General features: G+C 44.6%; 1 protein-coding gene across 1 annotated transcript in view; it reads left to right on the top strand.

Annotated features, from left to right (window-relative positions):
- Positions 1-26,943, top strand: part of LAD1 (ladinin 1) — a 190,973-nt gene that overhangs the window by 48,549 nt on the left and 115,481 nt on the right. Inside the window, exon 2 of the mRNA XM_056557618.1 lies at positions 2,470-2,589. Within this exon, the coding sequence (XP_056413593.1) occupies positions 2,470-2,589 (120 nt within the window). The remainder of the gene's footprint in view (positions 1-2,469; positions 2,590-26,943) is intronic.

The following is a 26,943-nucleotide window of genomic DNA, read 5'->3' as shown; positions in this document are numbered from 1 at the left end:
GAGGTTTCAAAACTACAACTCCCAGCAAGCCCGGACAGCCGATGGCTGCCCGGGCTTGCTGGGAGTTGTAGTTTTGAAACCTCTGGAGGTCCGCAGGTTGAAGACCACTGAGGGCGAATGATGAGAAGAGGATGATGAAGGGGGGGGGGGGGTGTGGGGATGATGAAGGGGGGTGGGGATGATGAAGGGGGGGTGTGGGATGATTACAAGGTGATGATGGGGGGGGGGATGTGTGGGATGATAAGGGGATGTGTGGGATGATGACAAGGGGATGATGAAGGGGGGATGTGTGGGATGATAAGGGGATGTGTGGGATGATGACAAGGGGATGATGAAGGGGGGATGTGTGGGATGATGACAAGGGGATGATGAAGGGGGGATGTGTGGGATGATAAGGGGATGTGTGGGATGATGACAAGGGGATGATGAAGGGGGGATGTGTGGGATAAGGGGATGTGTGGGATGATGACAAGGGGATGATGAAGGGGGGATGTGTGGGATGATGACAAGGGGATGATGAAGGGGGGATGTGTGGGATGATAAGGGGATGTGTGGGATGATGACAAGGGGATGATGAAGGGGGATGTGTGGGATGATAAGGGGATGTGTGGGATGATGACAAGGGGATGATGAAGGGGGGATGTGTGGGATGATGACAAGGGGATGATGAGGATGTTAATGACGGGTCTGGATGATGACAGGGGGGGATGAGGTATTTCCCACCCTAGGCTTATACTCGAGTCAATAACTTTTCCTGGGATTTTGGGTTGAAATTAGGGGTCTCGGCTTATACTCGGGTCGGCTTATACTCGAGTATATACGGTATATGCTTTTGTTTTCTGCACTTCAAGCTGACAGTAACTATACTGTGGTCGAAATTACCAAGGTTTTCCCGCACAATTACATTCTCAAGCATCACTACATTTCTAGAAATGAACAGATCTAACAGAACACCGCTTCTTGTTGGGTCTCCATAAAATTATCCTGCAATAAATTAAGAAATGTTCTCCTCTTTGCAATTTTAGCCAAACCCTGACCCAAATAAATGTCTAGATAGTTGAAACCTCCTGTTTTTACCACTGTACCCGCCTGGGCAGACCATTCTAATTTGTGTTTGCAGCTGACCCCTACTTCTGCTCAGTGATGTTTTTCTATAAATTACACCAAACATATGTTTCTTTAGCATTTACCTCTCTTTGTTATTCTACCCACAAGGATTCCATATTTAAAAAATAAAAAAATAAAATCAGAAGTCATCTCATTATCCTCACAGACAGGATAACAATGAGGCTGGCCATACACATAGGTATAGCGATGATTGAAATAGTGATGACTGAAAATCAGTTGAACAGGTAAAACAAAAGGTTTTAAATGTTTCACCTATAAGGTGCAGAACAAAAAGATACCGTATTTATCGGCGTATAACACGCAAAAATTTTTAGCCTAAAGTCTATCTGCGTGTTATACACCGATAAGACGCTGCAGTTCAATGATTTAAAGCGGGCGCTTTCAATCAATGAACTGCAGCGGCTTTTGCAGGTCCAGAGACCTGCCGTCGCTGCCCGATTCTCTGCCCCTGCCTATCCTGGGGTCCAGAGACTTCCGGCGCCGCTGCCCCATTGCCTCCCCATCCCCGTTTTTTCTGACCCCGCAGAATCCCCCAGGAAAGGCAGGGGGAGAGAGGCCGTCGCTGCCCGCTTCTCTCCCCCTGCCTTTCCCAGGGTCTAGAGCCCTGCTGCCGCCGCTTCTCTCCCCCTGGCTGTCGGCGCCGCTGCCCCATTGCAGGCGCCGCTGCCCCATTGCCTCCCCGCTGCCCCATTGCCTCCCCCATCCCCGGTTTTATAATTGCCTGTTGCTGGGGTCGGGTCCGCGCTGCTTCTGGCTCCGGTGTGGCGTCTCCTGCGTTGCTATGCGCTGCGCAATGAAGAGTGACGTTGCGTTGAAGAGGTCACTCGTCATTGCGCCTCGCAGTGCATAGCAACGACACAGGAGACCCCACACCGGAGCCAGAAGCAGCGCGGACCCAACCCCGGCAACAGGTTATTATAAAATCAGGGATGGGGGAGGCAATGGGGCAGCAGCGCCGATAGCCAGGGGGAGAGAAGCGGCGGCAGCAGGGCTCTAGACCCCAGGAAAGGCAGGGGAAGAGAAGAGGGCAGCAACGGCCTCTCTCCCCCAGCCTTTCCTGGGGGCTTCTGCAGGGTCAGAAACAGTGTATCGGGGTATACACATGCACACACACACACACACACATTTTACCAAGGATATTTGGGTAAAAAACTTTTTTTACCCAAATATCTTTGGTAAAATGAGGGTGCGTGTTATAGGCTGGTGCGTGGTATACCCCGATAAATACGGTACATTGTTGAAATTCGTAATTAGACTTACTTCAGTAACTTATTCCAATTTTTTTTTAATACCAAACATAGTACCAAACCTTCTAAATTGCTTACATTTTTGCATTTATAGGCTTGCAAAACAGTGGATTGAAGATGATGAAGAAGAACAAAAACGAGAAATGAGAAGGAGACATCGAGATATAAGCAACACAACTGACAGAGTAATTGAAATATTACCTGAAAATGACAAGTGGGTATTACACTTTCAAGATTTCAGTTTTAAACCTCATAGACCTCTATTGTTGGGGGGGGGGGGAGGAACAAATCTTTACAATACCTATGCTTGTTGTTATTATTAAGCCCTTAAATAAGTAACTGTAGGTTAAATAAGTAAATTAACCTGTAGGGTGGGTGATCTTCTGAAAGAATACAAGTGCAGACTAGTAAAAATTTACAAAACTTTTCTGTCACTTAAAGTGGTAAATTTTTGGGTGGATACTGCCCCAGAGGCACATAAGCTTATCAGTTACTTCCCACACAAGATGGTTATGTCTCTGAAATATTACAAACAAAACAGAGTTTTATCAATGTTAATTCCTTTAACCGTTTGCGGACGAAGGACGAGCCGACTCGTCCTGATATGGCAAGCGGTGTATGACGCCGGCTCCAGACTCGAGCCCCCTTCATACCGCGTGGCCCCCAGCTGATTCCTGTTAATAGCCGACATGCGGCGGGTGGATCGCCCCCCCAATGCTGAGGTAGCCGGAGGGCTTACCTCTCTTTCACTGCCAGCTCCTGTGCTCTGAATGATAAAGCCTGGCAGGACCAGGCTTTATCAATCGAGCGCAGAGCACACAGATCAGTGTGGTTTTATGAAACCACATTGATCTGTATGAGGTATCTAATGATTCCTCCTAAAAGTCTCCTAAGGAGACTAAAAGTGTAAAGTTAAAAAATAAAAAGAAAAGTTTAAAAACACACACATTATTAAAAGTTTAAATCACCCCCCAAATTCCATATAAAAAATATGTAACCATGATAAAAATAAACATATTTGGTATTGCTGCATGCGTAAATGTCCGAACTATAAAAATATATAATTAATTTAACTGCATGGTAAATGGCGTACACGCAAAAAAATTCCAAAGTCCAAAATAGCGTATTTTTGGTCACTTTTTAGATCATGAAAACATGAATAAAAAGCGATCAAAAGGTGTGATCAATACAAAAATGATACCGCTAAAACCTTCAGATCACGGTGCAAAAAATGAGCCCTTATACCACCCTGTACACGTAAAAATTAAAAAGTTATAGGGGTCCAAACATGACAATTTTAAACGTATAAATTTTCGTGCATATAGTTATGATTTTTCCCAGAAGTAAGGCAAAATCAAACCTATAAAAGTAGGGTATCATTTTAATCGTATGGACCTACAGAATAAAGAGAAAGTGTAATTTTTACCGAAAAATGTACTGCGTAGAAATGGAAGCCCCCCAAACTTACAAAATAGTGTTTTTTCTTCAATTTTGTAGCACAATGATTTTTTTTTAGGTTTCGTCGTAGATTTATGGGTAAAATGACTGATGTCAATACAAAGTAGAATTGGTGGCGCAAACAATAAGCCCTCATATGGATTTTTAGGTGCAGAATTTCCTGTTAGTTTTACAGGGGCATTCTTCTTGCTTATGTTGCCTCACAAAGAACTTGCTGCCAAAGACTTCCCACTTTTAGGGTGAATTTATTAAAGGGGTACTCCGCCCCTAGACATCTTATCCCCTATCCAAAGGATAGGGCATAAGATGTCAGATCGCTGCGGTGCCGCTGCTGGGGAGCCCAGGGATCCCCGCTGCAGCACTGCGCTATCATTACAGCACAGAGCGAGTTCGCTCTGTGCGTAATGACGGGTGATACAGGGGACGGAGCCGCGTGACGTCATGGCTCCGCCCCTCATGACATCACGGCCCGTCCCCTTAATTCAAGTCTATGGCAGGGGGCGTGACGACCGCCCCTCCCCTTCCCATAGACTTGTATTGAAAGGGGCAGGCCGTGACGTCACGAGGGGCAGAGCCGTGACGTAACGATGCTCCGGCCCCTGTATTGCGCCTCATTACGTGCAGAGCGAACTCGCTCTGTGCTGTAATGATAGCGCAGTGCCGCAGCGGGGATACCGGGGATCCCCAGCAGCGGCACCGCGGCGATCTGACATCTTATCCCCTATCCTTTGGACAGGGGATAAGATGTCTAGGGGCGGAGTACCCATTTAAGAATAGCATCTTACACTGGTCTTAAAGGACAACTGCAGCGGTATGACACTTATCCCCTATTTCCTTTAGTTAAAGCACTACACTGGTCACTTTAAAGGGGTTATCCACCATAAGGTGATTTTAGTACTTACCTGCCAGACAGTAATGAACATGCTTAGGAAGGATCTGTGCTTGTCTGGAGGCTAAATGGCTATTTTGTGAGATTACCATAATGATGTGGCTATCTTTTTGTGAACTGGCTATTTCCAGTTGGAGTTTCCTCACTTCAACTACAAATCCCATGATTCCTTGTTCGTAAGTGTGATGTCACTTTTCTCCCTCCCACACATCATCCACCCCACCCATTAAAGCCCAACTGAGCTGCATTCCATGCAAAAGTCCAGTGTTTTCTAACCAGGGAGCCTCCAGCTGTTGCAAAAATACAATTCTTACAGAATGATCTCCCTCCCACCCAGAAGTCACACCACCTATCGAAGCAGACAGGCTCCTTTCATCACCTGACTAGTGATGTAATATCTCGGGCCGCACTGTAACCTAGGAAAACCTTTGACAGCAGTATTTTGTATGCTGTTAAAAATGAACATAGGGGCAAAAGTCACATAAGAATTTCGAGACCACCATGAAGCACAGGTGCAGACACCATTTTATGAACTACACTAACTTTATAGCCTCTGTAGCATAGTCAAATAAAATAAAAAATCATGGAATACCACTTTAAGGTGCAAGCCTTGGCATGGCCAACTGTTTCAACATCCCTGCAAACTGTATGGAGATAGCTGTAAGGCTGACAGTGAGTTAAGCCGCACTACATAAAAGTAGGCCTAACCTCCTTCGCATAGATGTCGGGAGTACTGTTTCGTAGGTTTACATAGACCAAGAGAAAACCACACCTCCCAACATGTGTGGCAACTCAGTGACTTAAAATAACCGCTACATAAAAAATAAAAATAATAATAAAAAAAAAGTTAATAGTTCATGTCCAGCCTATGACTCAACCCTTTGTGGTAAAAGATGTCCAACATTCTTATCCAAAATCCCTCTCTATTTAGTAACTTAGCATGTCTGTCCTCCCTACAAACTGGGTAAGTAACCCTCTTGATACCAGTGATCATAAGTGTGCTAACATCCCCAGCATGTACTTGAACAAAATGGTTAGATTTAAATGGCAGCATACATATGTTCCCGAAGTTTACTTTTCATACATCTCTTGATGCAACCCACATAGCCATGATTGCAAATTTTGCAGAGAATGAAATAGACAAACTAGGTGGTGCTACAAGTAATAAATGATTGGATTTTAGATTTAGATTTATCCACTAAACCAGTGTTTTCCTTTGTTTGGTTTATAAAAGGCCAACAACGGTCACCACTATATTTGAAGCACCTTTTAAATTCAACTGAATGGGTTTACTTGCGTCATTTTAAACATGAGATGGGGACAAAATAGATTGAAGATTAGAAGGGCGATTGTGGAAAATTTAAGGAAAACTGTGATATGTTTTCTCCCGCACTATCCACAGGTACCGATGGATAGTGCGGAAGACGCTGAACATTTTGAGTCCTACCTTGCCCGGATGCGCTGCGCCGTTCGCCCATTATAGCAGTTTTTCTGTATATTTAAATTAGCTGCTAACTGGCACGAGCAGGGTTACTGCCTTCATCTGGCAATGTGACGTAACCGCCGCACGGCCTGCAGCACCGCCCGGCTAATGAATATTCATATAATGTCTTACACTCTCTGTTCTCATCCCGGCAGATACTGCGCATGTGTGGGATTTCCTACTATACCCGGAAGCAGTCTTCAGCGCTGCATCATTAGTCCGGAGCAGCGCTGGAGTAAGGTTGAAGGCCTACCATCTATTAGCAATATAATGAAGCAGCGCTGAAGACCGCTTCCGGGTATAGTAGGAAATCCCGCACATGCGCAGTATCGGCCAGGATGAGAAGGAGAGTGTAAGACATTATATGAATATTCATTAGCCGGGCAGCGGTTACGTCACAGTGCCAGATAAAGGCAGTAATCCCGCGCATGCCAGTTAGCAGCTAATTTAAATATACAGAAAAACTGCTATAACGGGCGAACGGCGCAGCACATCCAGGCAAGGTAGGACTCAAAATGTTCAGCATCTTCTGCACTATCCATCGGTACCTGTGGATAGTGTGGGAGAAAACATATCACAGTTTTCCTTTAAGACTTTTGCCTACTATGTTTTTTTTTACTATACTATCATACTAGCATTAAAATAGACATAAATTAAAACAGACTCCCGGACGAAGGTCAGCGTGCCGAAACGCACGTTGGAGTGGCGGCAACCCGGTCCCTGCAGTATCCCTGTGACCTCCAAGTCTTTTTGTGGGTATCATGTGTTACTTTTGTTATACTATGCACTTTATCACTGATATACAAATTTATATATGCCAGCACACAGCACCTTACTTATTCTGTATTCTGCACTTTATACACTTTACTTATTTACAATTATTTATTATGCTGCTACCATGTAGACTGGTGTCTCTGTCTATACAGTGGGGATCAAAAGTTTGGGCACCCCAGGTAAAAATTTGTATTAATGTGCATAAAGAAGCCAAGGAAAGATGGAAAAATCTCCAAAAGGGATCAAATTATAGATTCGGACCTTATAATGATGGCACTGCAGAGCCATACCACTTAAGGAAAGGGAGTGTTAACTCCATATACATTCACAGTATACAGGGTCCGTCCTGAGAGTATTTTGACCTATTGGGGGCACTAAGCAGAGATTTAAATGTATACAATAAAAGTTAATTTTTAAAGGGTTGATTCTAAAGGGTTTTTTGTACCCCGGGTTTTTGCCCTGGGGTTAGGTTTTTGACAATAATAAGGGCCCCTTTCTGCCCTAGGGTCATTTGGTTCTAAAATTACAGATTAGACATTCTTATAATATGTCAACAAAAGTTAGATTTTATTTCCATCATTTACACTTTCAAAATAACAGACAGAACAGCTCACAGGATTGTGAGAAAAACAATTCAAAACCCACCTTTGACTGCATAATCCCTCCAGAAAGATCTGGCAGACACTGGAGTTGTGGTACACTATTCCACTATAAAGAGATACTTGTACAAATATGGTCTTCATGGAAGAGTCATCAGAAGAAACCCTCTTCTACGTCCTCACCTACAAAAATCAGTGTTTGAACTTTGCAAATGAACATATAGACAAGCCTGATGCATTTTGGAAAAAAGTTCTGGAAAAGAATTTAATGAAAATAACCTCTGTCCAACTGCTAAGCATGGGGGGTGGATCAATCATGCTTTGGGGTTGTATTGCAGCGAGTGGCACAGGGAACATCTCACGAGTAGAAGGAAAAATGGATTCAATAAAATTTCAGCAAATTTTGCATGCTAACTTGATGCCATCTGCAAAAAGGTGAAGTTAAAGAGAGGATGGCTTCTACAAATGGATAATGATTCTAAACACACCTCGAAATCCACGGGGGATTACATCAAGAGGTGTAAACAGAAGGTTTTGCCATGACCTTCACAATCTCCTGACCTCAACATAATTGAAAATCTATGGATAGACCTTAAAAGAGCAGTGCGTGACAGACAGCCCAGAAATCTAAAAAAACTGGAAGACTTTTGTAAGGAAGAATGGGCAAACATACCTCAAACAAGAATTGAAAGACTCTTGGCTGGCTACAAAAAGCATTTAGAAGCTGTGATACTTGCCAAAGGGGGCAGTACAAGATATTAACTCTGCAGGGTGCGCAAACTTTTGCAGACGCCATTTTTTTGTTTTCTGTTATTTTGAAAGTGTAAATTATAGAAATAAAATCTAACTTTTGCTGACATATTATAAGAATGTCTAATCTGTAATTTGATGTCTTTTGGAGATTTTTCCATCTTTCCTTGGCTTCTTTATGCACATTAATACAAACCTTTACCTGGGGTGCCCAAACTTTTGATCCCCACTGTATATGCTGCTTGATTGTTGTTTTATGTGCAATACCCACTTACTGCCATCTGGACTGCAGGGTATCCGGTTTTGCCGCTTTTCATGATGCATTGTCTTCCTCTTTATGTGTGTACTTGATTTTAGTGCATATCAATAAAATTAGTCTCTTTTATTTGTATAAATGACTCCTTTAGCTTCTTTGCTTATTTTTCTATGTTCAGTTTTGGAGTCATACTAGGGGGTCAATTACTATTAGGGAGGGTGTTACAGTGGTCTCTGCTTTGGGTACCACATATCTACTTTATCCCTCTCCTTTGGTTTGTCTATATGTTTATCTCATGCATTAAAATAGGAATATATATGGTGACAATGGGGGAATTAATCAAGAGTGGTGTAGGTGACCCCGTTAATTTGTGTGGTGGAAACTGTGTACCTGCACCAAATTTATTAAATGGTGCAGGGAATCTGATAAATATGGGGGGGGGGGGATTTATCAAAACATGTCCAGAGGAAAAGTTGCTGCATTGACCATAGCAACCAATCAGATTGCTTCTTTCATTTTTGAAAAGACCTTTGAAAAATGAAAGAAACGAAAACAACTTTTCCACTGGACAGATTATCATAAGTCTCCCCCATGGTGCTCATCACATTTCTTACTTCAGTACTCCACTTTGTATGGTGCTTCCTCTGTGACTTTATCTGCAACTTCTGAAAGTTTCAAAATGTGCAACTTTTTAACCCATGCGCCAAAATGTGCAACTATTTAATAAAGCTAGCTGTAGCCAGTTTTTTAACCCCTTAAGGACCCAGCCAATTTTCACTGTAGGACCCGGCCATTTTTTGCACAACTGACCACTGTCACTTTAAACATTAATAACTCTGGGATGCTTTTACCTTTCATTCCGATTCTGAGATTGTTTTTTCGTGACATATTCTACTTTATGTTAGTGGTAAAATTTTGTCGATACTTGTTTGCATCATATCTTGGTGAAAAATTCCATGATTTTATGAAAAAATTTAGCATTTTTTTTTTTACTTTGAAGCTCTCTGCTTATAAGGAAAATGAATATTCCAAATAAATTATATATTGTTTCACATATACAATATGTCTACTTTATGTTTCCATCATAAAGTTGACATGTTTTTACTTTTGGAAGACATCAGAGGGCTTCAAAGTTCAGCAGCAATTTTGCAATTTTTCACAAAATTTTCAAAATCGAAATTTTTCAGGGACCAGTTCTGTTTTGAAGTGGATTTGAAGGGCCTTCATATTAGAAATACCCCAAAAATGACCCCATTATAAAAACTGCACCCCTCAAAGTATTCAAACAGACATTCAGAAGGTTTGTAAACCCTTTAGGTGTTTCACAGGAATAGTAGCAAATTGAAGGAGAAAATTCAAAATCTTCATTTTTTACACTGGCATGTTCTTGTAGACCCAGTTATTGAATTTTTACAAGAGGTAAAAGGAGAGAACTCTTCCTAAAATGTGTAATCCAATTTCTCTCGAGTAAGGAAATACCTCATATGTGTATGTCAATTGTTCGGCGGGAGCAGTAGAGGGCTCAGAAGGGAAGGAGCGACAGTGGGATTTTGGAGAGTGAGTTTTCTGAAATGGTTTTTGGGGGGCACGTCACATTTAGGAAGCCTCTTTGGTGCCAGAACCGAGAAAAAAACAAAAACACATGGCATACTATTTTGGAAACTAGACCCCCTCAAGGCACGTAACAAGCGGTCCAGAGAGCCTTAACACCCCACAGGTGTTTGACGACTTTTCGTTAAAGTTGGATGTGTAAATGATTTTTTAATTTTTTTTTAATAAAATGCTAGTTTCCCCTTAAATTTTAAATTTTTACTAGGGAAAATAGGACAAAATGCCCTCCAAAATTTGTAACCCCATCTCTCCTGAGTAAGGAAATACCCCATGTTAGGATGTAAAATGCTTTGCTGGTGAACTACAATGCTCAGAAGAGAAGGAGTCACATTTGGCTTTTGGAAAGCAAATTTTGCTGAAATGGTTTATTTTTTTTTTTGGGGGGGAGGGGGGGGGGAACATGTCACATTTAAAAAGCCCCTATGGTGCCAGAGCAGCAAAAAAAAAAAAAAAAAGCACATGGAATACTATTTTGGAATCTACACCCCTCAAGGCACGTAACAAGGGGTCCAGTGAGCCTTAACACCTCACAGGTGTTTGACGACTTTTCGTTATAGTTAGATGTGTAAATGATTTTATTATTTTTTTTACTAAAATGCTAGTTTTCCCTCAAATCTAATTTTTTTTACAAGGGATAATAGGACAAAATGCCCCCCAAAAATTTGTAACCCCATCTCTTCTGAGTATGGAAATACCCCATGTGTGGACGTCAAGTGCTCTGCTGGCGCACTACATTGCTCATAAGAGAAGAAGTGCCACTGAGCTTTGGGGAAAAAAATTGTTTGGAATGCAAGTCAGGGGCCATGAGCATTTACAAAGTCCCCCGTGCTGCCAGAACAGTGGACCCCCCCACATGTGACCCTATTTTGGAACTACACCCCTCACAGAATTAAATAAGGGGTGCAGTGAGTATTTACACCCCACTGGCGATTGACAGATCTTTGGAACAGTGGGCCATTTTCACCGACCACTGTTCCAAAAATCTGTCAGACACCTGTGGGGCATAAATGCTCACTGTACCCCTTATTACATTATGTGAGGGGTGCAGTTTCCAAAATGGGGTCACATGTGAGTGGTCCATTGTTCTGGCACTATGGGGGCTTTGTAAACACACGTGTCCTTCAATTCTGGACAAATTTTCTCTTCAAAAGCCCAATGGCGCTCCTTCACTTCTGAGCATTGTAGTTCGCCCGCAGAGCACTTTACATCCACACATGGAGTATGTTTTTACTCCGAATAAATGGGGTTACAAATTTTGGGGGGCTTTTTTTTCCTATTTTCCCTTGTGAAAATGAAAATTTTGGGTGACACCAGCATTTAAGTGAAAAATGTTTTTGTTTTGTTTTTCACTTTTCCATCCTTGTTTTTCACTTTTCCAACTTTGAAGAATTTTCATTGAACACCTGTGGGGTGTTAAGGCTCACTATACCCCTTGTTACGTTCCGTGAGGTGTGTAGTTTCCAAAATGGGGTCACATGTGAGTATTTTTTTTTGTGTTTATATCAGGACCGCTGTAAAATCAGCCACCCCTGTGCAAATCACCAATTTAGGCTTCAAATGTACATAGTGTGCTCTCACTCCTGAGCCTTGTTGTACACCCGCAGAGCATTTTACGCCCACATATGGGGTATTTCCGTACTCAGGAGAAATGGTGTTACAAATTTTGGGGGTCTTTTTCTCCTTTTAATGCTTGTGAAAATAAAAAGTATGGGGCAACACCAGCATGTTAGTGTAAATTTTTTAATTTTTTTACACTAACAAGCTGGTGTAGCCCCCAACTTTTCCTTTTTAATAAGGGGTAAAAGGAGAAAAAGCCCCCCAAAATTTGTAGTGCAATTTCTCCTGAGTACGGAAATACCCCATATGTGGCCCTAAACTGTCTCCTTGAAATATGTCAGGGCTCCGAAGTGAGAGAGCGCCATGTGCATTTGTAGACTAAATTAGGGTTTGCATAGGGGTGGACATATAGGGGTATATTACGCCAGTGATTCCCAAACAGGATGCCTCCAGCTGTTGCTAAATTCCCAGCATGCCTGGATAGTCAGTGGCTGTCCGGAAATGCTGGGAGTTGTTGTTTTGCAACAGCTGGAGGCTCCGTTTTGGAAACACTGCCATACAATACATTTTTAATTTTTATGGGGGGGGGGGGGGGGGGGGACAGTGTAAGGGGGTGTATATGTAGTGTTTTAACCTTTATTATCTGTTAGTGTAGTGTAGTATAGTGTTTTTAGGGTACATTCACACTGGCATGTTACGGCGAGTTTCCCGCTAGGAGTTTGACCTGCGGCGAAAAATTAGCTGCAGCCCGAACTTGAAGCAGGAAACTTACTGTAAACCTGCCCGTGTGAATGTACCCTGTATGTTCACATGGGGGGGGGGGGGGCAAACCTCCAGCTGTTCCAAAACTACAACTCCCAGCATGTACTGATAGACCGTGCATGCTGGGAGTTGTACTTTTGGAACAGCTGGAGGCACACTGGTTGGAAAACATTCAGTTAGGTTCTGTTACCTAACTCAGTATTTTCCAACCAGTGTGCCTCCAGCTGTTGCAAAACTACAACTCTCAGCATGTACTGATCACCGAAGGGCATGCTGAGAGATGTAGTTATGCAACAGCTGGAGGTACGCAACTACAACTCCCAGCATGCCGAGACAGCTGTTTTGGCATGCTGGGATGTGCAGTTTTGCAACATCTGGAGGGCTACAGTTTTAGAGAACACTGCAAAGTGATCTCAAAACTGTGGCCCTCCAGATGTTGCAAAATTACAAATCCCAGCATGCCCAGACCGCAAACAGCTGTTTGGACATGCTAGGACTTGTAGTTTTGCAAGATCTGGAGGGATACAGTTTAGAGACCACTGCATATTCCAGTATGCCCAAACAGCTGTCTGAGCATGCTGGGAGTTGTAGTTTTGCAACATCTGGAGGGCTACAGTTAGAGACCACTGTATAGTGGTCTCAAACTGTACCCTCCAGATGTTGCTAGGCAACTCACCGGCTTCCGTAGGATCCAGCCGCACGACATCGTCGCCTGCCGATCTCCGTCGCCCGCTGCCTCCGGATGGGTAAGTGGATCTACGGCGCCGGTCCCTGTCGGTTTACCCGTCCTGCCCCGCCTATTGTGGGTGGGCAGGACTGGGAAAACGAAAGTTAACCCCCCCGCCCCCGATCTACTATTGGTCGTCGCTTCTGGCGACCAATAGCAGGGATAGGAGGGGTGGCACCCCTGCCACCTAACTCCTATCCCTTGAGGAGGATCTTGGGGAGTCTTAGACAACCGCAATCCCCCTTATATTCTGGGTCACTATAGACCCGTAATGACCCGGAATCGTGCAAATCGCAAGTGTGAATTCACTTGCAATTTTCCGAGATAGCCGACATGTGGGGGTGGGCTGATGACCCCCCCCCCGGGCGTTTGCATGGGATGCCTGCTGAATGATTTCAGCAGGCATCCCAGTCCGATCCCCGCCCCTCATGCGGCTGGGGCCAGAATTCTCCATGATGTACGCGTACGCCATGGGTCCTTAAGTACCAGGGTGTCATGACGTACGCGAACGTCAAGGGTCCTTAAAGGGTTAAGCCAGGTCAGGGCTGGTGTAGAGTTGCTACAAACTTGCTTTGCGACAAACTGTGTGACAATTGGGCATGAAAAATGCATGACCACTGCAAAATGTTACCCAGACTATGGTATACCTCAACAATTTTTGAAAAAGCTTCTAAAGCAAAAATTGCAAAGGAAAGTCTCTAAACAGTAGTGTTGATTTAGATGAGCACGGTCAACCCAGATTTGACCCGAATTTCTAGTTTTCCATACTTTGCCAAACTTTTGAACTTTTACTCGTTTGGTTTTCGCAAACGGTGAAAGCCTGAAAAACAAGGCGTTTTGGTACCCAGAGGAAGCTAGAGGAGCAGAGGAAGGTGACATGACGTTAGGGTGACCAGCATATCACATGCTGATTTAAGTGTCAGCTCATGCTGGTTTAAGTGTCATCTCAGATCAGCTCAAAGGCCATATGAGAAAGCAAGGTGGGAGCAGAGTTTTACACAGGTAAAGGCTCACAAGCCAGTCCCAGCGTTGCAGTGAAAACAGCAGACAGAGAGAGATCAGGTCACAGGAATACACAGAGAGATAGGATAGGATGTGTGAATAGGAGCCAGAATCCTTATCCTGGAGCCAGAATCCTTAACCTGACTGCAGTGCACAAATCTTATAGGGGCAATACATGGATCCACAGCAAAGAAGTGATCATTCTTAGCCTCTGTGTGTGGCCTGATCTTAGGGGGACCTCCTGTCCATTCATACATAAGCTTAATAGTGGAACACAAAGCCCAGTAAGCCTTTGTAAAGGTATACTTACAGAATGTAAATGTGTGCAATTAAAACGCAACAGCCTTATAAAGACACTGTGGGCCTCATTTACTAAGCTGAAACCAACCAGTTTTTGTCTGGTTATTTTGTCTGAGACATGTCTGCGCCAGAAAAATCTGACAAACCCGAAAAGGGGCGTGGTCTGTTGCAAAAGGGGGCGTGTCCGGTCAAAAAGGGGCGTTGTTTAACAACCCGGACGATTTACTATGGAACTCACAGAAAATCCTGTGGGTAAATGGCTGGAAATATCAACCTAGAATAAGCTGGTCAGAAAATGTTCCCGACTTTTCCCAATAGCAAATAGAGAGGAATCCTACATGTCTGAAAAACTTTTCCCACTAGTAAAAACCCGAAACTCTTAGTAAATGAGGCCCTGTATGTTTATTTTCCTGGTTCGATGAAACACGCATTTTGGCCCTGATTTACTAAGAGTGGAGCATTTATTCTGAAGTGTTTTCAATATCACTCGTCTTTTTTTCAGGCTTATTTACTATTCTGTCGCACATGTCGGTTATTTTTGTTTCACACGTTTTTTTTGTGTCACACTAGTCAATTGTGTCACACAAACTCCGAACTAAAGAAATTTGTTGTGTGAGTCAAAATGGTTTAGACTTGTTTGTTTAAAAATGTTTCCATGAATCAAAAGTATTCATGTGTTATAATTTTTCAAACATTACAAAAGTTATCCTTGTCTTTCAGCTTGGGTGTTAAATTGATTTAAACCTAATATTGCAAATGTGTTAAAAAGAAAAAAATATATATAAACATTAACTATCACAAAAGCATTCAATATTCTATTCATAAAAGTGTTGAACTGTACAAAATGTTTTCAGGTTATAAAACAAGTTACTTTCAGAAAAAAAGCACAATGGCAAACAGTCCCTTGGCTGTCGGTTATTGTGTGAGGCAAACTCACACTTTTTCTCGAGTGATTTTGGAAGTACTCCGAGTATTTATTTATTTTTGTCTGTAAAACGCCCATTTTTGCATAAAACACGCCCATTTCAGAGTGAAAAAAAACCCACTCTGTTTTCTAAAGTGTTGGTTGTGCGACTAAAATGTGGTCGCATAGTCGCACAGACGTTGCGACTAAAATTTTGGCGCAATAACCGAGAAAAAGAGTTGGTTGGACTTTAGTAAATGAGGGACTTTATCTTCATAGTTGGTAAATAGCAGTGAAGTAAAAAAAGGATGTGCATGTGACACGCATCTGCCCTGTTAACATAGTTTTCATGAATATTATTGGCTCCATCAAATACGTATTATATCTTCCTAGTTGTATGATAGCAGCAAAGTAAAAAGTGTGTGCATGAGACACGCATCTGATCCGTTGACACAATTTTCTTGAATAAAATTGTTTTTCTTAAACACGTTATCTTCTTAATTGTGTGATAGCAACAAAGTAAAAATTATGTGCAAGTGACACGCATTTGCCCTGTTAACACAGTTTTTGTAAATATTATTGATATATCTTTCTAGTTGTGTGTTAGGCTAAGTTCACATAGCCGTTGTCCCCCCCGTTTAGATTTTGTCCATTATTGCTTCCAAAATGGACCATTTTTTAACGGGTGCTATTTAGTGGCATCCGTTTGCATCAGTTTTTCATCTACAGACTCCTGCATCCGGGACTACTACTACTCCCATCATGGAACAGACTTCTTTTCATGATGGGAGTAGTAGTTCCCTGGCTGGGGAGTCTGCAGGAGGCTGGGAGGCTAGATTAGTGCTTGTACTACTACCCCCATCATGGAACAAAGTCTATACCATGATGGGGATTGTAGTACAGGGGCTGAGGGATTGATCGCACGGGGTCTCACTTCTGAGACCCAATGTGATCAGAAGTTATTAACCAGGGGAGTGGGCGGCATGGTTAGCAACCCTGTGATGTAGATCGTTTGCGTGTTTTACTTTCATTTTTAACCCCTTAAGGACTCAGGGTTTTTCCGTTTTTGCACTTTCGTTTTTTCCTCCTTACCTTTTAAAAATCATAACCCTTTCAATTTTCCACCTAAAAATCCATATTATGGCTTATTTTTTGCATCACAAATTCTACTTTGTAGTGACATCAGTCATTTTACCCAAAAATTCACGACGAAATGGAAAAAAAAAATCATTGTGTGACAAAATCGAAGAAAAAACGCCATTTTGTAACTTTTGGGGGCTTCCGTTTCTACACAGTGCATATTTTGGTAAAAATAATACCTTATCATTATTCTGTAGGTCCATATGGTTAAAATGATACCCTACTTATATAGGTTTGATTTTTTCGTACTTCTGGAAAAAATCATAACTACATGCAGGAAAATGTATACTGTTACGCCGAGCGCTCCGGGTCCCCACTCCTCCCCGGAGCGCTCGCAACACCCTCGCTACTGCAGCGCCCCGGTCAGATCTACTGACCGGGTGCGCTGCGATACCGCCTCCAGCCGGGATGCGATTCGCGATGCGGCTGGCGCCCGCTCGCGATGCGCACCCCGGCTCCCGTACCTGACTCGCTCTCCGTCGGTCCTGTCCCGGCGCGCGCGGCCCCGCTCCCTAGGGCGCGCGCGCCGGGTCTCTGCGATTTAAAGGGCCACTGCGCCACTGATTGGCGCAGTTGGTCTAATTAGTGTGTTCACCTGTGCACTCCCTATGTATACCTCACTTCCCCCTGCACTCCCTCGCCGGATCTTGTTGCCATTGTGCCAGTGAAAGCGTTTCCTTGTGTGTTCCTAGCCTGTGTTCCAGACCTCCTGCCGCTGCCCCTGACTACGATCCTTGCTGCCTGCCCCGACCTTCTGCTACGTCCGACCTTGCTCTTGTCTACTCCCTTGTACCGCTCCTATCTTCAGCAGTCAGAGAGGTTGAGCCGTTGCTAGTGGATACGACCTGGTTACTACCGCCGCTGCAAGACCATCCCGCTTTGCGGCGGGCTCTGGTGAATACCAGTAGTAACTTAGAACCGGTCCACTAGCACGGTATAAGCCAATCCCTCTCTGGCACAGAGGATTCACCTCCTGCCAGCCGAATCGTGACAGTAGATCCGGCCACGGATCCCGCTGAAGTTCCACTGCCAGTTGTCGCCGACCTCACCACGGTGGTCGCCCAGCAGTCGCAACAGATAGCGCAACAAGGCCACCAGCTGTCTCAACTGACCGTGATGCTACAGCAGCTACTACCACAGCTTCAGCAATCATCTCCTCCGCCAGCTCCTGCACCTCCTCCGCAGCGAGTGGCCGCTTCCGGCCTACGACTATCCTTGCCGGATAAATTTGATGGGGACTCTAAGTTTTGCCGTGGCTTTCTTTCACAATGTTCCCTGCACTTGGAGATGATGTCGGACCAGTTTCCTACTGAAAGGTCTAAGGTGGCTTTCGTAGTCAGCCTTCTGTCTGGGAAAGCTCTGTCATGGGCCACACCGCTCTGGGACCGCAATGACCCCGTCACTGCCTCTGTACACTCCTTCTTCTCGGAAATTCGAAGTGTCTTTGAGGAACCTGCCCGAGCCTCTTCTGCTGAGACTGCCCTGCTGAACCTGGTCCAGGGTAATTCTTCCGTTGGCGAGTACGCCATCCAATTCCGTACTCTTGCTTCCGAATTATCCTGGAATAATGAGGCCCTCTGCGCGACCTTTAAAAAAGGCCTATCCAGCAACATTAAAGATGTTCTGGCCGCACGAGAAATTCCTGCTAACCTGCATGAACTCATTCATCTAGCCACTCGCATTGACATGCGTTTTTCCGAAAGGCGTCAGGAGCTCCGCCAGGATATGGACTTTGTTCGCACGAGGCGTTTTTTCTCCCCGGCTCCTCTCTCCTCTGGTCCTCTGCAATCCGTTCCTGTGCCTCCCGCCGTGGAGGCTATGCAAGTTGACCGGTCTCGCTTGACACCTCAAGAGAGGACACGACGCCGCATGGAGAATCTTTGCCTGTACTGTGCCGGTACCGAACACTTCCTGAAGGATTGTCCTATCCGTCCTCCCCGCCTGGAAAGACGTACGCTGACTCCGCACAAAGGTGAGACAGTTCTTGATGTCAACTCTGCTTCTCCACGCCTTACTGTGCCTGTGCGGATATCGGCCTCTACCTTCTCCTTCTCTACTATGGCCTTCTTGGATTCCGGATCCGCAGGAAATTTTATTTTGGCCTCTCTCATCAACAGGTTCAACATCCCGGTGACCAGTCTCGCCAGACCCCTCTACATCAATTGTGTTAACAATGAAAGATTGGACTGTACCGTGCGTTACCGCACGGAACCCCTCCTAATGTGAATCGGACCTCATCACGAAAAAATTGAGTTTTTGGTCCTCTCCAATTGCACTTCCGAAATTCTCCTTGGACTACCGTGGCTTCAACGCCATTCTCCAACCCTTGATTGGTCCACAGGAGAGATCAAGAGCTGGGGTACTTCTTGTTTCAAGGACTGTCTTAAACCGGTTCCCAGTACTCCCTGCCGTGACCCTGTGGTTCCCCCTGTAACCGGTCTTCCTAAGGCTTATATGGACTATGCTGACGTATTTTGCAAAAAGCAAGCTGAGACTACCTCCTCACAGGCCTTATGACTGTCCTATTGACCTCCTCCCGGGCACTACTCCACCCCGGGGCAGAATTTATCCTCTGTCCGCCCCAGAGACTCTTGCTATGTCTGAATACATCCAGGAAAATTTAAAAAAGGGGTTTATCCGCAAATCCTCCTCTCCTGCCGGAGCTGGATTTTTCTTTGTGTCCAAAAAAGATGGCTCCCTACGTCCTTGCATTGATTACCGCGGACTTAATAAAATCACGGTAAAGAACCGCTACCCCCTACCTCTTATCTCTGAACTCTTTGATCGCCTTCAAGGTGCCCACATCTTTACCAAACTGGACTTAAGAGGTGCATATAATCTCATCCGCATGAGGGAGGGGGACGAATGGAAAACTGCATTTAACACCAGAGATGGACACTGAGTATCTGGTCATGCCCTTTGGCCTGTGCAACGCCCCTGCCGTCTTCCAAGACTTTGCTAATGAAATTTTTCGTGATCTCTTATATTCCTGTGTTGTTGTGTATCTGGACGATATTCAGATTTTTTCTGCCAACTTAGAAGAACATCGCCAGCATGTCCGCATGGTTCTTCAGAGACTTCGAGACAATCAACTCTATGCCAAAATGGAGAAATGTCTGTTTGAATGTCAATCTCTTCCTTTCCTAGGATACTTGGTCTCTGGCCAGGGACTACAAATGGACCCAGATAAACTCTCTGCCGTCTTAGATTGGCCACGCCCCTCCGGACTCCGTGCTATCCAACGTTTTTTGGGGTTCGCCAATTATTACAGACAATTTATTCCACATTTTTCCACTATTGTGGCTCCTATCGTGGCTTTAACCAAGAAGAATGCCAATCCTAAGTCCTGGTCTCCCCAAGCGGAAGACGCATTTAAACGGCTCAAGTCTGCCTTTTCTTCTGCTCCCGTGCTCTCCAGACCTGACCCATCTAAACCCTTCCTATTAGAGGTTGATGCCTCCTCAGTGGGAGCTGGAGCGGTCCTTCTACAAAAAAATTCTTCCGGGCATGCTGTCACTTGTGGGTTTTTTTCTAGGACCTTCTCTCCGGCAGAGAGGAACTATTCCATCGGGGATCGAGAACTACTGGCCATTAAATTGGCACTTGAGGAATGGAGGCATCTGCTGGAGGGATCAAAATTTCCAGTTATCATTTACACCGATCACAAGAATCTCTCCTATCTCCAGTCTGCCCAACGGCTGAATCCTCGCCAGGCCAGGTGGTCGTTATTCTTTGCCCGTTTTAACTTTGAAATTCATTTTCGCCCTGCCGACAAGAACATTAGGGCCGATGCTCTCTCTCGTTCCTCGGATGCCTCGGAAGTAGAGGTCTCTCCGCAACACATCATTCCTCCTGACTGTCTGATCTCCACTTCTCCAGCCTCCATCAGGCAAACTCCTCCAGGGAAGACCTTCGTTTCTCCACGCCAACGTCTCGGGATTCTCAAATGGGGTCACTCCTCCCACCTCGCAGGCCATGCGGGCATCAAAAAGTCCTTGCAACTCATCTCTCGTTTCTATTGGTGGCCGACTCTGGAAACGGATGTTGTTGATTTTGTGCGGGCCTGTACTGTCTGTGCCCGGGATAAGACTCCTCGCCAGAAGCCTGCTGGTCTCCTTCACCCTCTGCCTGTCCCCGAACAGCCTTGGTCTCTGATTGGTATGGACTTTATTACAGACCTGCCCCCATCCCGTGGCAACACTGTTGTTTGGGTGGTCGTTGATCGATTTTCCAAGATGGCACATTTTATTCCTCTTCCTGGTCTTCCTTCAGCGCCTCAGTTGGCAAAACTATTTTTTGTACACATTTTTCGTCTTCACGGTTTGCCCACGCAGATCGTCTCGGATAGAGGTGTCCAATTCGTGTCAAAATTCTGGAGGGCTCTCTGTAAACAACTCAAGATTAAATTAAACTTCTCTTCTGCTTATCATCCTCAATCCAATGGGCAAGTAGAAAGAATTAACCAGGTCCTGGGTGACTATTTACGGCATTTTGTTTCCTCCCGCCAGGATGACTGGGCAGATCTTCTACCTTGGGCCGAATTCTCGTACAACTTCAGAGTCTCTGAATCTTCTGCTAAATCCCCATTTTTCGTGCTGTACGGCCGTCACCCTCTTCCCCCCCTCCCTATTCCCTTGCCCTCTGGTTTGCCCGCTGTAGATGAAGTGACTCGTGATCTTTCCACCATATGGAAAGAGACCCAAAATTCTCTTTTACAGGCTTCATCTCGCATGAAAAAGTTTGCCGATAAGAAAAGAAGAGCTCCCCCCATTTTTGCTCCCGGAGACAAGGTATGGCTCTCCGCTAAATATGTCCGCTTTCGTGTCCCCAGTTACAAACTGGGACCACGCTATCTGGGTCCTTTCAAAGTCTTGTGCCAAATTAATCCTGTCTCTTACAAACTTCTTCTTCCTCCCTCTCTTCGTATTCCCAATGCCTTTCATGTCTCTCTCCTTAAACCACTCATCATCAACCGTTTCTCTCACAAACTTGTTTCTCCCACTCCTGTTTCCGGTTCTTCTGACATCTTCTCCGTGAAGGAGATACTGGCCTCCAAGACGGTCAGAGGGAAAAAAATTTTTTTGGTTGATTGGGAGGGCTGTGGTCCTGAAGAGAGATCCTGGGAACCTGAGGACAACATCCTAGACAAAAGTCTGGTCCTCAGGTTCTCAGGCTCCAAGAAGAGGGGGAGACCCAAGGGGGGGGGGGGGGTACTGTTACGCCGAGCGCTCCGGGTCCCCACTCCTCCCTGGAGCGCTCGCAACACCCTCGCTACTGCAGCGCCCCGGTCAGATCTACTGACCGGGTGCGCTGCGATACCGCCTCCAGCCGGGATGCGATTCGCGATGCGGCTGGCGCCCGCTCGCGATGCGCACCCCGGCTCCCGTACCTGACTCGCTCTCCGTCGGTCCTGTCCCGGCGCGCGCGGCCCCGCTCCCTAGGGCGCGCGCGCCGGGTCTCTGCGATTTAAAGGGCCACTGCGCCACTGATTGGCGCAGTTGGTCTAATTAGTGTGTTCACCTGTGCACTCCCTATGTATACCTCACTTCCCCTGCACTCCCTCGCCGGATCTTGTTGCCATTGTGCCAGTGAAAGCGTTTCCTTGTGTGTTCCTAGCCTGTGTTCCAGACCTCCTGCCGTTGCCCCTGACTACGATCCTTGCTGCCTGCCCCGACCTTCTGCTACGTCCGACCTTGCTCTTGTCTACTCCCTTGTACCGCGCCTATCTTCAGCAGTCAGAGAGGTTGAGCCGTTGCTAGTGGATACGACCTGGTTACTACCGCCGCTGCAAGACCATCCCGCTTTGCGGCGGGCTCTGGTGAATACCAGTAGTAACTTAGAACCGGTCCACTAGCACGGTCCACGCCAATCCCTCTCTGGCACAGAGGATCCACCTCCTGCCAGCCGAATCGTGACATATACGTTTAAAAATGTCCTCTTCTGACCCCTATAACTTTTTTATTTTTCCACGTACAGGGCGGTTTGAAGGCTCATTTTTTGCACCGTGATCTGAAGTTTTTATCGGTATGACTTTTTTTTTGATCGGACTTTTTGATCACTTTTTATTCATTTTTTAATGGTATAAAAAGTGACCAAAATCCGCTTCTTTGGACTTTGGAATTTTTTTGCGCGTACGCCATTGACCGTGCGGTTTAATTAACAATATATTTTTATAGTTCGAACATTTCCACACGCGGCGATATCACATATGTTTATTTTTATTTACACTGTTATTTTTTTTATGGGAAAAGGGGGTGTGATTCAAACTTTTATTAGGGAAGGGGTTAAATGACCTTTATTAACACTTTTTTTTCCTTTTTTTTTTCAGTGTTATAGGTCCCATAGGGACCTATAACACTGCACACACTGATCTCCTATGCTGATCACTGGTGTGTATTAACACGCCTGTGATCAGCGTTATCGGCGCTTGACTGCTCCTGCCTGGATCTCAGGCATGGAGCAGTCATTCGTCGATTGGACACCGAGAAGGCCGGTAAGGGCCCTCCCGGTGTCCTGCAAGCTGTTCGGGATGCTGCGATTTCACCGCGGCGGTCCCGAACAGCCCGACTGACTAGCCGGGATACTTTCACTTTCGCTTTAGAAGCGGCAGTCAGCTTTGACTGCCGCTTCTAAAGGGTTAATACCGCACATTGCCGCGATCGGCGATGTGTGGTATTAGCCGCGGGTCCTGGCCATTGATGAGCGCCGGGACCGACGCGATGTGATGCGGGGCCGCAGCGCGACCCCGCTTCATATCGCGGGAGCCGGTGCAGGACGTAAATATACGTCCTGCGTCGTTAAAGGGTTAAATACCCCGCTGGGGAGCCCTGAATGGCCGAGGGGCCATTCAGTGCTCTCAGCGGGATTTTTAAAGTCAGTAGCGAGGATTGTAATGTTTCACTACACTGGCAGCCGGGGAAGCATTGCGCTCCGTTCCCCGACTGCCCTTATGCGCTGCAGGAGGGCAAGATCTATAGGTAGCGCAGCAGTGGGCAATATACATAGCTAGCGCAGTGGGGGGCCAGACATATAGCGCTATATGTATAATGCCCCCCGCTGCGCTAGCTATGTATAATGCCCCCCGCTGCGCTTACATATGTCCCCCCAGCGAGCGCATACATAAATACCCTTGCAGCGCTATCTGTGAATTGAATGCTATCAGCAGCACATCACACTGCTGGCCAGGAAAGGCAGCACAATGCCACCCGCTTACCGGCCAGCAGATGCGGGGCTGAAAGTATACTATTCACAGATAGGGCTGTGAGGGACATATGTGTATAGAAGCGCTGCAGGGGGACAGATATATAGTGATATATAACTGTCCCCCTGCAGCGCTTCTATACACATATGTCCCTCACAGCCGTCCGCAGGCTACTACTGTCCACCACTACTAGTCCACCATCACCCTTGCTGCTGCTAACTCAGGCCAGGCCTGGGCTGCCTGTCAAAATTTGAAAAACCAAACTTTTTGAAACACCTGCTGTCCGGAGGCTCCTACAATTCTTACTAGTCCGCATCCTCCTGCTGTACTCTGAATACTATCAGACACAAACCATGATCCCTAAAAAAGGGATAATTTTTTCATCTTTTAATACAAAAGCTTATTCTTAACTATATTGAAAAACAAAAGCTGTTGCTACTCCCAAAAAGGAAGTACCTCCATGTGCATTTTAACACTGGAAGGCATTTACTGACAACCAGGGATACTTGACATCACTTTATTTTAGTGGGAATAAGTCTAAAAAATCCACAAGCGCATTAAATGAGCTGTTAGTTACCATGGGTCAGGGACGTTGCTAGGGACCTAAAACATCTGGGGCATGGTCCACTGTGTTCCATCATGCTCAATACGAAGAATAACAGTCAACATACTGTACTGTGACATCATTGTGTGTATTATCCCTATACTATAACATCACTGTGTATATTATCCTTGTACTGTGACATCATGGAATATATTATCCCTGTACTGTGACATTATTGTGTGAATTCTTTAGGCATGTAGCCCTGCTTCGGGCAAGCAGGGTAAGGTTCCATTTGGGGATCCATGACTTACTAATGACCCATGACGTGCATTGTGCCATTAACGGTGTAGGACACACACTCCTGACTCGAGCCCGTGTCATACCGGGCAGCAGGCTCTATCAATCAAACACAGAGAACACATATCAGTTCTATGGAACTACATTGATCTGTATGAGGAATAATTCCTCCTAAAAGTCCCCAAAGTGTAAAAAAATAAAATAAAAAACCCCAGAATTGCGTTTTTTTTAAAAATCACTTTATAGCACAGAAAAAAATACCGTAAAAATTGATCAAAAAGGCTGATCAATACCACAATGGTACCGATAAAAACGACATATCACGGCACAAAAAGTAAAAAATACAGAAAAAAAAAGTTATAGGGATCAAAAAAGTTTACATTTTAAGCATACTTATTTTGTACAAAAAGTTAGTTTTTTTTATGTTGGAAATTTAAATACAACCTATACAACTTGGGTATCATTGTAATTGCATGGACCTACAGAATAAAGATAACATGTTGTTTTACTAAAAAAAAAATGCACTGCGTAGAAAAGGAAGCCTCCGGAAGTTACAAAATGGTTAATAGACCTAATTGACATACCATTTTGGTTGAAATTATTTTGTGTACCAGTACAAGTGACTTGTCATAAGGGACAAGTAAATTGTGCTCCCGTTTTAGTCCCTTGGACAAGTAGTTTTTTTTTTTTATTTACACACCCCTGCATCACAGTGTGTATTATCCCTGTACTGTGACTTTACTGTGTGTATTATCCCTGTGCTATTACTACACTTAGCAAATCGCGACAAAATACAGTAGTGAGAATATAGCCTGAAAGCTGTCTGGGCTGCACAGAGCCCATAGACAGCACACATACTTACTTTGGATCTTCTAGGACCATTGGTGACATCATCAGGACTCCAAGCCAATAGGAGTCATCCCAGGTCTTGGAAGATACATAGTAAGTTTGTTTGTTGTCTATGGGCTCAACAAACATAGGAGAGTAGACGGTACCAGGGGAAATGATGGGGGGGGGGGGGGGGGGGGCTGCCATAGGGAGCAGTGTATATTTACATCTTAGAAATGGGGAGTGGGGGTGTGATTTAATATTTTAACCCCCCTGGACACAGCCAGGTTTTATTTTTGCACTTTCATTTTTTCCTCCTCATTTTCTGAGAGTCTTAACTCGTATATTTCCATCCACAGACCCATATGAGGCTTGGTTTTTTTGCGTGACCAATTGTACTTTTTAATGACATTGTTCATTTTACCATAAAATGTACAGGGAACCCAAAAAAAATATTATTTTGTGGGGAAATTAAAAAGAATACCACAATTTTGCAGCTTTTGGGGAGTGTCATTTTTAAGGAGTACACTTTAAAAAAGTCCATATTTTATTTATTCTGTAAGTCAATACGATTAAAATGATCCCCATGGTTACATGCTTTTCTATTATTGTGCTGGTTTAAAAAAAAATCAGACTTTTTAACAAAGTCAGTATGTAAAATTGCCCTATTCTGTGTAAATACTATATTTTTGTAATTTTTTTGCCCCCTTAACTTTTTTATTCATCCATATTGGTTTTCTTTTATTCCTGACCCTTTTATTCCAATAAGGTATATACCTTTTACAGTGAGAATTTAAAATATCCTTAAAAGTCTCCCATTTAGTGTCAGTATTCTTGTTTTTTAGGACATTATACCATTTTATATTGTTAAGGGCTTCTCTGAATTGATCAAACTTTGCCTTCCTAAAGTTCTTTGTTTAGTTACTCTGTCAGGTCTGTTGGTTAATATTAAGTCTAGTAGGGCACCCCCTCTGTTGGGCCCTCCACCATTTGGGACAGATAATTGTCTTTAACTATAGTAAGAAACCTGTTTTTTTTATGAGTTTCACAGGTCTCAGTCTCCCAGTTTGTATCAGGATAGTTAAAGTCCCCCATTATTATCACCTCATTCTGATTTGCTGCCTTGTTTATTTGCCTCAGTAATTCATCTTCTGCCTCTTCCATTATGATTGGTGGCTTATAGCAAACCCCTATCAAATTTTCTTTTAAATCTCTATATATTTCTACCCATAATGACTCCACATTATCTTTTCCCTTCCATATATCCTCCCGCAGTGCGGCCTTCAGACTGGACTTTACATAAACACAAACTCCTCCCCCTTTCCGTTTTGTCCGATGCTCCTGAATAGACTATAACCCTGTATGTAGACCGCCCAGTCACCGCTATCATCCAACCAAGTCTCTGTTATACCCACTATGTCTTAATTCTCCTCAGACATTCTCAACTCCAGTTTGTCAGTTTTAATGGACAGACTTCTGGCATTAG

This window comes from Hyla sarda, chromosome 2, assembly GCF_029499605.1.
Source record: "Hyla sarda isolate aHylSar1 chromosome 2, aHylSar1.hap1, whole genome shotgun sequence".
NCBI lineage: Eukaryota > Metazoa > Chordata > Amphibia > Anura > Hylidae > Hyla > Hyla sarda.
The sequence above is the reverse complement of the archived record's forward strand: the minus strand, read 5'-3'. Positions and strand labels throughout refer to the sequence as shown.